The 16089-nt window shown below is 44.9% G+C and overlaps 1 protein-coding gene across 5 annotated transcripts in view; it reads left to right on the top strand.

Moving 5' to 3' along the window:
* OSMR (oncostatin M receptor) overlaps positions 1-15629 on the top strand; it is a 49195-nt gene extending 33566 nt beyond the window's left edge. For 2 of the 5 annotated variants that reach the window (XM_026506851.4, XM_057312213.1), the window contains exons 10-18: positions 1818-1894; positions 3094-3316; positions 6110-6289; positions 7343-7447; positions 8816-8989; positions 9780-9947; positions 12467-12548; positions 13028-13100; positions 13426-15629. In XM_026506851.4, the coding sequence (XP_026362636.2) occupies positions 1818-1894; positions 3094-3316; positions 6110-6289; positions 7343-7447; positions 8816-8989; positions 9780-9947; positions 12467-12548; positions 13028-13100; positions 13426-13980 (1637 nt within the window). In that variant the 3' untranslated portion in view covers positions 13981-15629. Of the gene's footprint in view, positions 1-1817; positions 1895-3093; positions 3317-6109; positions 6290-7342; positions 7448-8815; positions 8990-9779; positions 9948-12466; positions 12549-13027; positions 13101-13425 lie in introns of those variants that run through there. The other 3 variants (XM_026506852.4, XM_057312214.1, XR_008959202.1) reach the window with 2 other exon arrangements.
* Positions 15630-16089: the final 460 nt, after the last annotated feature.

Raw genomic sequence — 16089 nt, forward strand, 5'->3', positions numbered from 1 at the left:
CTCTTGATGCTGTTATTACAGCCTTGAGATCTTGTCGATTTGAGTCCTGGCTCTTCTACTGCCGAAGGAAGGAGTATATGTATTTATTTTATTCCATCTTCTCTTCGTGTGTGTAGGCTGGCAGGGCTCTTTCTGTTTCTTCCCATGAGGACCATTTTAAAGTAGTGACTGGAGCTGAGGGGTGACAAGGACAGCTCATCCGCGGCTGCATGTGGTTCCTCACTGGTTATGCTCTGCAGCCTTCCTCTCCTTGTCTGGTGCTCCTGCCCAATCTCATGCTCCGCCCCGCCCCTCCCCCATGCTGGGGCCTCCAGTCATTTTTTCTAGAGGCACAGAGTCCTCAGGAATCCCTGCTAGAAAAGCCCTATTCCTGACAGTAATGTGGTATACTCCTCAGTTGTGTTTTATTAAATAATTTTTACTTTAATGATACTGCTCTGCTTTGGAGTTTTGTGTTTTGTTTTGGTTTATTTTTTGCGAATTTATTCCAACATTAGAACTAAAATTAAGTGCAAAAGGAAAATGGCAGAAAGATAGAGTTTTTAGTAAATTGCATTTCTTTTAGTGCAAAAAATCTGAAATAGTAATTTTGCTTTTGATGGTAACAAGAGAATGAGATGAAGCTGGTTGTGGTGAATCTGTAGGGTTTTTTTTGTTGTTGTTTTTTAACCTCTGACAACACTTTGCTTGCTGCTGGAAAGACTGATGTTTATGTGTATTAGAACCATACTTCATTGTAATTGTAGTGAGCAGATGGAAATGGCACCAGTAGAAATACAGTAGAAACTATATTGACCCAAACACAGAGTGCTGTCAACTGTGCCGCAGGGTGCTGTTCTCACAAGACTAACTTACAAACTAGCTGAAGACTTTGCATTGAGCTTAGAGTCCCATGTTGTTTCTGAGTATTTCAGTAAGTTTTTGATTATTGCCTTCTCCAGTGGATTATTTAGCAAATGGAAATCTGCTTCAGTACATTTTTAAAAATATACAGTCATCTTTAAGTTGAGGAGAAAGTGTCAGCAACTAAAAAGGGACTTACTTAAATTTCCAATTACTGGGCACAGTAAACTATATTTTTATAAAACAGCTAAATTTTTATGTTATGTTCCAAAATAATTTTTCTTGCATTGAGATGTTTTGAATCAAATCACAAATCACTTGTCCTACAATTCACTGACAGTAAATATAGACTTTTCTAGAACAGTGTAGTAAGGGAGTGAGCAAGTGCCCTGAGTGTCCAACAGGTAGGCAACTGCCCCAGGCAGGCTGGGAGCTGGCGGAGAAAGGAGCATGGGGAGGAGGGGGTGTGGCCTTCCCAGTGGAGGGGATCAAGGGGGGGTGCCCAGGTGAGAGGACCAGCCACCGTGAAATCATGAACGCACATCAGAGTACCACCAGCCCTAGGGCTCCCCATTAGTGCACCTCCATTGCAACCTTTGCAAATGAAGCAAGGAAGTAGCAACGGTCTGCTGCTCCTAGAAATCCAGCAAATGAGAAATTTACCTAACTAACCTCCTACAATTGGTCTGATGAATGATTCCAAAATTTTCTGGTGGCTTCTAGAAGCTCAGGCTTGATGTTCATAAGAGCTTTCGGTTTGATGCAGCAGAGCTTTTGTAAAGCACCTACTATGTGAACTTAGTGAGGAGTGAACAATGTGGCCATGGGCAAGTGGGTAGAAGTCACAGAAAGTGAAAGAGTGAGAAGCAAGCCTCAGGACAGGTCATCATCACTTCATTTGACCGAACTAGAAACAGCTTGTATTGTTCTACAAATATAGCATGACCCACGATCTTTCCTTTGGTTCATTTCAGCTCCCTCAGAGGCTCCTGACGTCTGGAGAAATGTGAAGTCAGTGCAAGGAGATTGTGTTGTGACTTTATTCTGGAAGGTAAGACCCACAGATTCCACAAGACAGATTTGCTTGGCACTGTCTTTCAGTGTGACACCCCAGATACTGGTGCAGTCTTTGTTGGGGGGGATCTTAACACGAGTCCAGTAGAACATCTTACCCAGGGGAGGAGTCCCCGCCCGACCCATCTCCCTAATGCTTGGACTGCTCCTTCCTTGACAGCCCATCCCATGGATGGCTAGTTCTGCACTCTGTAACTTCTCTTCCGGCCTGCTCTAACTTTTGCAGGGCCCAGGACACGAATGTAAGTGGAGAAGCATATACCATATTTAAAAGTTATGAATATTTAGATACAATATTTATATACAGGAGTTATGAGTCAAGCTAAAAAAACTTAAATATAAATATATTTGGAAAAAAAAGTAAAATCTATTTTGTCATTCTACCTTGCCCATTAAAGCCTTCATGGCAACCTGGAAGTCCGGGTTGTGTTCAGAATTCTCAGATCCTCAGCTCATGTTTTCATACCAAACACAACAGTCCTGGGAGAGTTGACCCCCAACCATGGCCCCCTGGGTGTCCTTCCCACTCCAGGCTGGCTATCTCTGCAAGGAGCCCGGCACTCACACGTGGGCACAGTCTTTGTGTCCAGGCTCTGGCCATACGCCGGCAAACAGCTGCTCGCAGTCCATTCTCAGGCCTAGGGGTGCACCAGGCCCCTTGAGAGGGCAGGCTGGAAGGACAGGCCCTGGCAGTGGGTTTGAGACTGTGTGGACAGGGAATTCTCTTGAACCTGGAGGACGGTCTGGAGGGAGCTGTGTGCTCCATGAACGGCTCAGGGCACAACTGTGCAGGGAGAAGATGCCTGCAGGAGGAGGGGAGGCCAGGGGCCAGGCCCCACCTGCCAGCATCTGCTTGTGTCTTCCCGGCTCAGCGCCCAAGGACTCCTTATCCAGGCTGAAGAGAACCCCTTCCTCTCTGGCTTGGTCCCTCTTCTCTGGACACATTATGCTCTTGAGGAGCTCAAATGATCCCCTTCTCTACTCAACTTCAGTTAGAGTGGAATGCCTGATTTCAAGCTTGGTTTAGAGTGTTTATTTAATTTGCTGGTGTGTGTGTGTCTGCGTGTGTGTGTGTGTGTGTAAGGCAACTGAGGGACAGAAAAGATAAAAAAGTACTTATGCAAACTCCTTTCAAAGGAAAGCCCATTCTGAAATGATGATCCATATTTTTTTCAGCCACTATCGAAATTGCAGGCCAATGGGAAGATTCTGTTCTATAATATAGTTATAGAAAATCTAGACAGATCATCCATTTCGAAGCTCCTCTCCATTCCTGCTCCAGCCAATGGCACAGAAGTAATCCTTGATCAGTGTTTGTACCAAATCCACGTCACAGCTAATAACAGTGTGGGCACGTCCCCTGCTTCAGTCATCATAGTCTCTGGAGATCCTGGAAACAGTGAGTTTTGTTTTGTTTTGATTCTCTGGGAAAGCATCGGTGATGTTACTAAGTAGGGATGGACAAATTGGAAAGGCAATAACCCGGGGAGACAAAATGTCTAGCTGCCACACACTGTCCTTTTCTTTCGGTCTAAGCCGGCTGCAGGTATCCTGGGACATCCCTCCTCAGTGTGGGGTGAATGAATGTTCAGCCACAGCCCAGGGCAACGCTGCCCTGAAATCCTTCAACAAATTCAGAGAATTTTCTCAGGTTTACCCAAGTAAATGCAACACCAATAAGCAGTCTCCACTGAGAGTTGGAGTCGCTCTAAACGTGCTTTGTAGCTTATGAAATATGGGCTGCATTTATTGTAAAATATTTTGTCAGTCTTTGTCACCCGGAAAGAGCCCATGAGCATTGCCAGAGGTGACGAAAGAACTGACTGGCATCATCTTTTCAGAAGGCTTTGCAGAAGCTGCAGAATGAAAGATGGTAACTGCCTAGTCCCGTAGCCTGTGAGACACCAGATGAGGGGGAAATGACCTTACAAGTACAACCAGTAGCCACGAGAACCACCTGCTTGAGACAGCTGAGAGAAGAGGCTGGACACACTATCCACACCCCCCCCCCGAAACAACCCCCCACAACCCCCCATGCACACCCCCGCTCCCCCGCGCACGCACGCACAGAGGCGCTCTGTGCGACCGCGCATGCGCGGACAGAATGTCATCGACATCCGCGGTCTTTCCTGTGCTTGTGGTAATGCTGAGCTTTACTTCCTGCTGCAACGCCTTCCAGACCCTCCTGGAGGGGCTGAGCAGGCTGGGTTATACTTGCTTCCAAGTTAGGCTTATATTTGGGTTACGTAGGCGACATTGGAGGGCGGCGGTGTTTTATTTATTTTTAGAACTATCCAGTGTGTCAAATAAGAAAAAGAAATCCGGATTGTGGCACCGAAGGAAAACTTACTAAGGAGTTACCTCACATGACCTTTGCTCTTCAAAAACTGCATTAGAAAAGAAAGTGAACTAATAATATACTATATGTTAATTAGTTGAATTTAAATTTAAAAATGAGTTAAGAAGAAGAAAAGAAAAAGTGAAAAGTTGTGTCTTCATTAGGACAAGATGAGGAAAAGTGGGCATTTCATTCACGCTAGGGGAGCTGATAGATAAAAGAAAGACTGCCTTGCATGAGGCCCAGTCCAAACAACACTGCTGAGCACTTGGCTGTTGGGGGTCTTCTCTATCTACCCTACCTTCCTTCCCCACACCCTGCCCTCAGACCCCCATACCTTCCCTTGTGAGGCTCTGTCCAGCCTTCCTTAAGTGGCCCACATTCTTAGATCACCACAGTGGATAAAGTCACTGATGCCCTATGAGGCTGACTGTTAAGGTTAAACCAATTCATGCTAGAGTGTGAATGACTGAAGAAAAAGATTTCCTTTCTCCTTCCCTCCTCTATCTCTACTTCTCAAAACATATTTGCAATTTTCGAAAAGCAGCTTGATAAGAGCTATGATTCTGAGTGTGGGATGAAATTTTAGCCAGTGTGAATAAATAAAGTGAAAAATGTCAGCTCCGATGTGAAAGAGATTTACTTCTCTAATGGAAGAAGAGAAGGAAGCCATGTAGGTGGTATATGCAAAGGCCTTCACAGGGAACCCTTTGTCTTATACCTAGAGCTACATGTTTCTTCAGGTATCCCCAGCTGAATAATAACTAGAAAAATTAAGAGCACTGTGTTTTCACACCAGTGTCCAGCTGTAATTAGGAGTGCCAGAGGAAGTGCAGGAGGCCCAGTTAAATTCAAATTGCAGATGAATAATGAGTAAATGTTCAGTTAAGTCTGTACCGTGCAGTATGTGCTCGTCGTTGATTGCTTTTCTGAGCAGCTGCCTGCAGGCCCACTCCTCGGTCTGGTTCTGCTCTCACTCGAGCGGCCAGCTGGGACCACTGCCACTGTGAACAGTGGCAAGCTATGAAGGCAGCCTCGGGAAATAGGAGAAATTCTCACCTCCCGAGGTATAGGGTGACTCTGCTTGAAATCAGTAGAATTGGGAGTCCGTTGGAATCATATCACTTGCTTCCGGCTGAAAGCGACGCTGACATATAAAATATGTTGAGGTGGCAGCTGGGTCATGAGGACTGTGCACGTCTCTCCATAATCCAAATTAGTCCATAGCTGGACTTTTTTCTTTTGTCAGTCTCACTCAATTTCTACCCCCAACATCAAAGAAGTAGTAGTTCGTTCAGGAGCAGCCAGCATTACTCACTTGCTCAACAGAGATTTTTTTTTGAAAGTATCAAGTACCAGACATGGGGTCAGCTCCTTGTTGGGTAAAGGGAATGATAGTTGATAGTAAATATTTTAGGCTCCACAGATCATACGGCCTCTGTTCTATATCCTATATTCTTTGTTTTTTGGGTTTTTTTTTTTTTTTTTTTTTTGCAACTCTTTAAAAATCTTAACCCCTTCTTAGCTCAAGGGTCATAAAGCAAGCTTTGGAGGCTGGGTTTGTCCTGCTGGCAGTAGTTTGCTGACCCTTGTTTTTGGGACTGAAGTCTGGTTGGGTCTCAGAAGATTAGGACAAGAGGCATCCAAAGGGCAGAAGTGAATATTTGCTGGGAAGTGAGGCAGGAAAACACCCATGGAAACATTACCCCGCCCACAAGCTTCTGTAGCCACTGAAGTGATAGGGCTCTTAATTGTCAGAGACAGTGATGTTCAAGTTGATTTTCTTCTTTAAACACTTTTTTAAAAATGTACAATTCATTATATCTGAAGCATGGCTCTATTTGTAATGTACAGCAGAAGTTGAAGAAGAAAGAGTTAAAGGCACAGAGGACGGATTCTCTCTGTCTTGGAAACCCCAACCCAGAAACGTCACAGGCTACGTCGTGGATTGGTGTGACCATCCCCGGGACCCGCTCTGCGATCTCCAGTGGAAAAACCTAGGTCCCAATACCACAAGCACAGTTGTTAGTTCAGGTAAGAATGAACCCTGCATATTACCATCTTCTTCCCTCCACCTCGCAGCAAGTTCAACTAGGACCTCTGGACCATCTCACAGCGAGTTTGTGCTAAACTAGTAATTTTGAAATGACAAATCCAGCATGGGTACTAGGAGTTCAGATGTGATAGTGATGTGGCCTAAGATTAGGCCTTCAATCTACTTTTACAGAGATTATCTGGACCTCAGGCTGGGATAGGTTTTCATGGTTTTTATGAATTTGTACCTCGAAATCAGTGGTCTCAAATAGATGGCAAAGGGGCATTATAACCTCACTTACAAAAGCAAAGAAATGTAGGGATTTGGGAGACATTTAGGACATAGAGTTGTGGTAGTCAATCGTCAACTCCTTCACTTTCAGTGGAAAATACAGAATTTGACCTCTTACCTGCCACATTGGAGTTGTAATTTCAAGATTGCTAGTTTAGCAAAGAGGCCTAGGTTCATGGCTTGAGTGGAGGGGTCAGCAACGCCATCTGCTGGCCTTAAGATAAAGATGTGGAACTTGTCAGCGTTCAGAGCTAGGGAGGGCATTCACTTGCCGGTGGGGATGAGGAAGCGAGGCTGCCCTCGGCTTGAGCAGTGTGGTGGTGTGGCGGGTGCTGAAGGTGGATTGCAGAGGTGCAGGTGTGAGGGGAAAGCAAAGAAGTGCCAGCAAAGCCTTCCAGATGCTCAGCTTTCGTGGGGGTGAGGGAAGACAAGTTGCTGGAGGGACTTGGAGTCACAAAAGACTTTAAAATGGTTCTGTGTCTGGTTGAATTCCTCACCTGGTTTCATGCACATTGACTAGAGGGCGTTGGAGAGCTCTTGTCGGAGAGGATGGGGTAGAGGACAGTCACTGCAGCCTTCGCTGGAGACAGTGGAGGACTCCAAGTCCAACGGAAGCAAGAAAGGTGGTGGAGATGAAGTGCAGAAATCCTAAGGAGGAAATCATTTAGGAGACACCAATTCATTTCTTATTCTGTTCCTTTTCAGAAATAAAGAGAATGTCACTCTGTGTTGCTGAAAATCTATTGACCTTTCTTCCCTAGGTGCTTTCAGACCAGGGGTCCGATACAACTTCAGAATTTATGGAATTTCTACAGAAAGCGTTCCTTATTTACTAGAGAAAAAAACAGGATACTCCCAGGAACTGGGTAAGTTTACAGCACGTAATGTGTCCGTGGGCAGACTTGTTCAGAACGATGCAGAGATCCTAGCCATGGGCTTAGGAATATTTCAGTACCTTTCCTAATTTTCAGTGTCCCATTTATTCTGGTAATTAGGTCTTTCTTAAAAAATATTTTTAATCATAAACTATAAACCATTTTCAGTAGAGACAATTTATAAAATGTTATGCAAAAGAAGAAAACAAACTCATTGCTAATTTTACCACCAGAGGCAAATATGCAGAGTTAGTATTTGATGTATATCCAGGTATTCCTTTCTCTGTACAGATACACATTTTTAAATAAAAATGGGATCCTACTCTATGCGGTTTTTGAGTCATGTCACTAAGTATTACTTAACTGCCTCATTGCAAAGTGTGTAATTGTTTGCATGTGTCAAATCACCTGTTGGCGGGCATTCAGGATGATGACAGTGTTTTCAACTATAAACTACAAAATTCATCTTCAGGTGTCTTTCCACCTGTAGTGCTCAGTCCCTTGTATCCTTAGCCCAATCTCTTATGCCCTTTGAGTCACCATCATTTTAGTGAAATTTTCATCCATATCCACAATAATGGTTTTTAAATGAAGTCTTAGAGATAGAATACTTGAGCCAAAAGGCTTGATTTTACTCATTTCTTTTACAATTTTTTAAGAATTTTGACACCTATTTTGAAATCACCCCCCAGAAATTTTATTGTGATTCCATCAGCAACGGAAGGCCATTTGATCCGACTGAAATCTGGGCACTGGGGACCTCCCCTGCCTTACACTGATCAGGTCACGTCTCCCACAGCACCATTGTGGGCGCCATCTGAGACACACGGGTGTGTTGCTGGTGTGCATGTCCGTGTGCACACTGGGCGTACACACGTGTGTGGGAAACAGGCTCAGGAAGCCTTCAGAATAAACACTCTCGGAGTATTCCAGTGACACTTGGATGGCTTGGCATTGTCACCACCTGGGAACTAGAGTTCCTCAAATACCCCCTTCAGTCTGTTCTCTGGCAGGGTCTTCTGTCAAACACTATTTAGAATTCAAGAGCAGAATGACGTCTAAGAAACCCTTTCTTCTCTTTTCCACTGTGTGACCTTGTGCAAGAGGTTGAATGTCCTTGGCTGTCCCTTCCTTCACCTGTGAAAGGCCAGGCTTGGACAGGAAGATGGCTCGACTCCTTCCCAGCCCTCACAAAACCGTGTCAAGGCATGAAAGCCCCAGAGAAAAAGGGAAAACCCCTGAACTTGGCATAAGTGCCTACAGGCTCCAGACTTGGCTGTGGCTCTGCTTTTAGTTTACATGAGTGCTCGGAGATTATTTCCAGGTGATGACTCTTCTTACCCCAACTTCCTTTCCTAGCTCCTTCAGACAACCCGCAAGTAGTCATGAGTAACCTGACCTCCCACTCCTTCACTCTGAGCTGGAAGGATTATTCCACTGAATCCCAGCCCAGTTTTATACAAGGGTACCATGTCTACCTGAAATCCAAGGCGGGGCAGTGCCACTCAGGATGGGAAAAGGCAGTTCTTTCAGGTGACATTTTTGTTTGTTTACTCTTTCAAGACCTCACTATGCAAAACCATTAGAAAGGTGCCCATGGCATCTGGGTGGCTCTGTTGTTAAGCGGCTGCCTTCGGCTCAGGTCGTGGTCCTGGGGTCCCTGGACTGAGTCCCGAGTTGGGCTCCCTGCTCAGCGGGGAGCCTGCTTCTCTCTCTCCCTTTGCTGCTTCCCCTGCTTGTGCTCTCTCTCTGTCAAGTAAATTAAAATCTTGAATAAAAAAGAACAACAACAACAGAAACAAAGAAAGGTGGTCATGTGTGACCGTGGCCAGGCTGAATCCTGTTCTTGCATACTTTTATGGTCCAATTGCTCTTCAACAAATTAGTGGGCAAGATGGTGGGGGTCAGTATTATAACTTACTTAAAGTGCCTGGTATTTTTGGAAGCATTTGAGTACCGTCAGCTCCTTAACCTGACAATTATGAAACTTTCTTGCTAACTCCTTTTTCTTTTTCTCCTTTGACCTTGTTAAAGGTTATGACAATGTATTTTTAAGTCTCTCTCAAGCTCTTACTGTGTCTTCCAGATTCGCATGCTCTTTCTGGATCACCAGCATCCCTTGTTTCGTGGTTGCTCTGCTTTGCCTGCCATCTCCTAAAAATTTTTACCAGTGACCCAGAGTGATGGAATGATGATTCAATTTTTGATTGATTTAAGATGTTGACAGAGCTGAGTCAATAAGAGTATTAGTGCCCAACCCTGTCACAAGATCTCGCTCTCACTCTTCATAATTATTTTTCCTGAAAATAATTTTTAATTACAGATGATGCAGTGTGTTGCAAATACAAAATTGACAACCCGAAACAAAAGACATTTGTCGTGGAAAACTTACAGCCAGAATCCTTCTATGAGTTTTTGGTCACCCCATACACCAGTGTTGGCGAGGGCCCCCATGGCGCTTTCACGAAGGTCACAACTCCGGATGAATACTGTGAGTTTTCCTGAATCAAAACTTCTCCCTTAGGTGGTGCTGGGAAACGAACAGATTACACACATACTGCTGTGGGCTTTGTCGAGATCAGGAGTTTTTAAACCTTTCTTCTCTTCAGATGAGATTCAGTTTCAGAAAAAATGTTACACAGAATCTCATTACATTAACCAGAAAACAGTGGGGCCAATCTGACTGACTTACAACCTGGAACCTTCCTCTGGCCTGTCTCGGTGGCCCTGAGGCACTCCCTGGAACTCAGTCCCAAAACGGGTTGAAAATCCCAGAAGGCACGGTTTCGGGTCCACTTCAGAAGAGCCCCAGACCATCTGTCTAGAGGAGGGCGGCTGTTTCCCTCAGCAGAGCTGCTCTCTGCAGCCGGCCTTCTAGATGGTTTCCCTCAGTGGTGAACCAACTGCTTCCTGACTTTGTCTTTCTGGGGGCAGTTGAGAATGGTGGGGTGGGTTGTTGGCTGCGGATTGGGCAGGGGCAAGAAGGGTTCCTTCACCAGCCTGGTGTTTGCCGACTGGGAGAGGCAAGTGAGGTAGAGAGATCCATTTTTCAAAATGCATTTGGCTTGGAGGAAGGAGAAAGAGGAGGGCAGGGAGAAGAGCGGGAGCCCGCTGGCGGTAAAGGCAGACCTCCAGCCAACGGGCAGGTGGTGCGGGAAGTGGAGAACGATGGAGGAAGAAGGGGAGAAGCAGGGATCACACAGAGGATTGTGGAGGACACTCCTCCCTGAGAGGCAGACCGGCTGAAGAGCCCACCTGCAGGTACCAGCGGGCTCGGGCCTTAGGCAGGGTCCCTCTGCAGGTGGCGGGGCTGCGGGGACAGAATGGCCACGGCGGGTAGGGCTGCTCGGTGCTGCTCACTCCTCAGGTTTCCAAGGCAAAGGACAGAACTCTCCAAGTCAGATTAAGATTTCAGTCCACAATTTCCATTATTTGAGCACTCTTGCTGTTTTGGGGTAAATTTTAAAACTTTACATTTTAATTTCCAGGCTATTTTTATTCCAGCTTTGGTATTCATTTAGTTGGTAGAGGTGTGTGTGTGTGTGCGCACACACATATATAGTACAAATAATTACCTTTACCTCAAGTGTATTTTCTAGCTTTCCTTTTCTCCCTTATTCATGCTAAACCTCCCTTAGATTTAGCCGTGACTCTCTATTGATTATATTGGTTATTATTAAAGAGGAAAATACATTGTTGCATAATCACAGCAATGACAGTGACATCCACAGTCACAATAACGTGGGCAAATCTCACAGATGCCATGCTACGTGACGGGAGCCAGACCCGACTCCTGCTGCAGGTTCCGTTACAGGGAGGCAAATGCCATTTGTGTTGTTAGCAGACAAGACAGTGGTTACCTTGGGAGGGGATCATGATTGGATGGGGACCCCAGGCGGGCTCTTTGGGGAGCTGAGCATGGTCTTTTTCTTGAGCCGTGTGCTGGTCACATGGCTATTTTCGGTTTGTGAGATTCATCGAGCTTACTTTATGAGCACTTTTCTGAACGCAAGTACGGCATTTTAGTAAAAAGTTTAGCAAAACCAGTCCTAAACTTGGAAACTACCATGGTTAGGTCCCCAGGCTTGTTCTCAAGTAGGTTATAAGTCCATAATTAACCCAATCTTAAAACCAATTATAGCAGTCGGAGTACGGATCTGAGAGCGAAGTACCCCACAGCGGGGGCAGGAGGAGAGCGGCGGGCCCCTCCCTGCCGTCAGGGCTACCTGGAGCCAGTTGTGGAGGTGTTTGCTTCGGCGCCCTGTTCCCTTTCTGCGAGTCCTTGCCTCCAGAGCCCTGGGCTACCTCATAGCACTGGGCTGGGCATCTACCAGGCCTGCCCTCCCTTTCAAAATGCCAGCATTACCCACCACATCCCCGTCCCCGGATCAAGCCGCACTCCTGTGCAAGGGCGCTTACAGCAGCTCCTAGGGTTACAGCTACCACCAGCCCGTTGGCCAAACGCAGTCATGCGACTGAGCCCCCAGTCAAGGGATAAAGTACACCCCCCCACCATGAAGCTTTGGCAAAGGTGGGGAGTGTAATTCTAATACAAGGAGGGAGTGAGGAATTAGTAGTGATCCAATTTGTCAGAACGAGGGGCACCTGGGTGGCTCAGTTGGTTAAGTGTCTGCCTTGGGCTCAGGCCATGATTCCAGGGTCCTGGGACCAAGCCCCACATAGGGCTCCCTGCTCAGCGGGAGTCTGCTTTTCCCTCTCCCTCTTCCCCCCCCCCCACTCGTGCTCTTGCTTGCTCTTAAGTGAATAAATTTAAAAATCTTAAAAAGGAAACAAATCCAAGTCATAAGGTGTTGATAGCAGATGGTCCCCCGTGTTGCTTGGTTAGTAGAACCCCCACCCCATCAGCCAGAATTCAAATTGAATCTTGCATAAATAGACTTTTGAAGAATAATAACTGTGTAAAATTAATTTCAATCTTAAACTTACTTTTGTTCCTTTGAGGACGGAAAAGTACTCATTAAAAACAGCACTTTCTGTTTTCTTCTCCAGCCCCTATACTGATCCGTATCATACTCCCTATGGTTTTCTGCATTTTGCTCCTCATGATCATATGCTACCTGAAAAGTCAGTGGTAAGTGTGTGGGGAAGACTTTAATCCAAGAAGTCAGAGGAAAAAAATCTAGAAAGGAATTTAAGAAGCTAGCAATCATATTGAATAATGAGAGAAGGTGCTGAAAAGGCAAAGGACAGGGACTTAGATGAAAATATGAAAATTTTTAAACAGTTTTGCTTTCCAGGCCAATATAAAGGAAAACAGCAGTCATTGTTGAAAAACCTGTTCAATAACCACAGCTAATACTGGTAGTTCACCTACTGTGTGCTTGGCAGCATTCTAAGTGCTTTACATACAGCTCATTCAATCCTCACACCACCACCGTGAGCACCGTAATTGTCTCCACTGAATCAATGAGTAGCTGTAAGGATAGCCTGCCCAAGGTCACACAGTTAGTACGTGATAGAGCAAGGTTTAGAACCTGGGAATCGGACTCCAGAGTCCTCGTAACTAGTCACTATATCGCAAAATTCAGTCCAATTTTCACTCTTTTCTAGGATGAAGGAGAAGTGTTATCCTGATATTCCAGATCCTTACAAGAGCAGTGTTCTGTCATTAATAAAATCCAAGGTACATGCTGGGGAATTGTATGTGTGCCATATGTCTGTTAAAGACTAATCCGGGGTTGGGGCTGTAATCATACTTTTCTAGACTTCTTCAGGAAGATATAACAAAGCAACAGCCACCTTGGCTCCCATAGCCACGAAATGGGTGCATGGAGCTTTGAGATTTCTTCCACCAGGGGAAATCCTTTGGTGTGCAGCACCACCTCCAGTTAACTTATGACATGGATGAAACGCACACAAAAACCTGAAGCCTTGAGTGCATTTCACGTACTTTGTATACTCTGACACACACACACACACCATATTCGCATGTTTTTTGTTTGTTCCAGGAGAATCCTCGCCTAACAATAATGAATATCAAAGACTGTGTTCCAGACTCTATTGAAGTTCTAAACAAGCAGGAAGGCACTAGGAAGTCACTCACAGAAACCGAGTCTACCAAGCCCACCTACCTTTACCTCCTTCCAACAGAGACGAGCTACTCCGGCCCCGGACCCTGCATCTGTTTTGAGAACTTTACCTATAATCAGGCAGCTTCTGACTCTGCTTCTTGTGGCCATGTCCCAGTACCCCCTAAAGCCCCACCAAGTCAGCTGGGACTGTTGACATCACCTGAAAATTTACCAAAGTCATTGGAAAAAAACTACATGAACTCCCTGGGAGAAATTCCAGCTGGAGAAACTAGTTTAAATTATGTGTCCCAGTTGGCTTCACCCACGTCTGGAGACAAGTCCAGTCTCCCCACAAATCCACCAGAGCCAGCACTCTGTTCAGAGTACAAAATGCAAATGGCCATACCCTTGGGTCTTGCCTCTCCTCCCTCGAGTGGGAGTAGCAGCCTCTCTTCCATTACCCTTTTAGAGGAAGGTGAACACTACCACTAATCAGTATATCCATTTCATGCCTTTATGCTACATAGACGCAAAAAAGGAGCATCGCCGGCCCCATTGCATCCCCCAAGGCCTCGGCGCGTAATTCCAGTGAGCGGTCACCGTTGGCACGTGAGACCACTACAGTCTGGCTTGGTTTCAAAGGTCAGAAGCTATGGAACTTAAAATCCCTCCTTGGAGCAGGCTTGCCGTAGAAACGGTGGGATCGTGGGAATAGGCTTACCTTGCCGCTGTGTTCCAGGCTTACCTTTAGAACGTAGACCTGGCACCTGACATGGGGATAGACCCTGCCCACTCAGTACTGGACAGGGTGGCTATGGCCCTAGAAGTTCAGTTTTTAGCAAGGAAAAGTTTCCTTTAAGTTTTACCCCTATGTCCAGTATCTTAAGGGTAAAGGAACTAGACTTAAGGTCTCAGTAAAGGCCACAGAAGATTCGTTACTAGACCATAAATTATCAATGTTAATTTATTCTGGGTGTGTTTAATGAAAAAGTCACAGATGTTTGAGAGTAAAACAGATTTTAGACTTGCCTTGAAGTGAGAATTTGTAGTTCATCGATGCAGTAAAACGAACTCTTCTGGGCACACAGACCTTACCTGATAAGGTAAGACGTGAATGATCAATCGGACCCCCACAACTGCCTTTCCGCTTGACGCACTACAGTTAAAGGGGGGATTGGCAAGGGACTTTTGACTCAGTGTCAAGACAACAGCACTCCTACTTGGTAGACATCAGTCTTTGACCATAATTTTTTGACAACTACCTCAGAATAGAAAAAAAGAAAATGTTATTAATTCCATTCACATTTTATGGTTCCTCTTTTTTTCAAGAACTACTATATATAAATGACCTGTTTTCATTTAGTACCCTTTGGTCTTTGCAATTGTCTGGGTCAAGAAAACACCCTCACTGTCTCATTTATATTCCTGTTATGCTAACAATGAATAAAAGGAAACGTCATTGTTGGACATGGTTTAGACACAATTGTAAAAGCTACATAGAGTGGGAAATTCCGTATTCTCTCGGCAGCAGCTTTGTGTCCTTGACTCAATATATACAAATGCACCTGATGCATAACAGGTGCTCAGTACATGCCCGTTCTTTCTCTTCCTTCTACCATCAACGCTTTATGTTTATCACATTTCTAAGCAAGCATAATTGGGAGTTCCTTGTTTGCTGTGCTGGAAATGACACCATCTAGGCCTCTGGTACCAAATGCCCTGCACCGTGTCATCAACACACACAACCAAGAGTGAGAGCAAAAGATCCACATCTCCAAGTGAGGTGGCTGCCAACTGGCCTAAATATACCAACACAAACCAGGGCTTCTGTTCAGGCTTTTCAACTTTCTCCTTATATAGAACGAAACCTTTTGCTGGAAAAACTGGTTATGTACTTCTAACGTAGTACAAATGAGTATCTCAATTAGTCTGATAGTTTGGAGAAGACTTTGGGGGCCAGTATTGTCATCATTTAGCCTCTTTGTTGCTTTCTCATGGTACAATTATAAAAGAAATGTCAATGGCAGTGAAGACTGATTTGTAAATAGTATCTTTCATAGATTTTCTTTTAAAAATAACCCATGAAACTTTGAAGTCAATTTTGTTGCACAAAGCCTTAATTAAAGTATTTCTCCACTGCATTTTGTGTTTTATCTACCTCAGTGAAATGAGAATCTAACTAAGTATAACCAATAAATCACCTTGTGAGCTTACTGAAAATGTAAATTTCTGGGTACCGCTCCACACCTCCTCATCAGAATCTCCATGACATGAAGCCTGAAGTCTATATATTCATCAGCTCCCTCCCAGGCGTTTGGAGGCACACTCAACTTTGAGAATCGCTGTCCTAAGGCAACTGATGGCTTTCTGAAATATAGCAACATACCAATAGGAAATGCTGGGCTATGTAACTTTATGCTTACACTATCACTATGACTACAGTTTTGGCTATAAACATCCCTCTCCCATGGCCATCACATCAAATTCATTCATATTTAAAACCTTAATTGTCAATACTATATGCCATCTTAACAGCATTGCTTTAAGAAGTGTTCTTCAGAAACTGAAATTTGTATTCATGTCAGAATTATTAGAATTAAA

The sequence above is a fragment of the Ursus arctos genome, unplaced genomic scaffold (assembly GCF_023065955.2).
Source record: "Ursus arctos isolate Adak ecotype North America unplaced genomic scaffold, UrsArc2.0 scaffold_15, whole genome shotgun sequence".
Lineage (NCBI taxonomy): Eukaryota > Metazoa > Chordata > Mammalia > Carnivora > Ursidae > Ursus > Ursus arctos.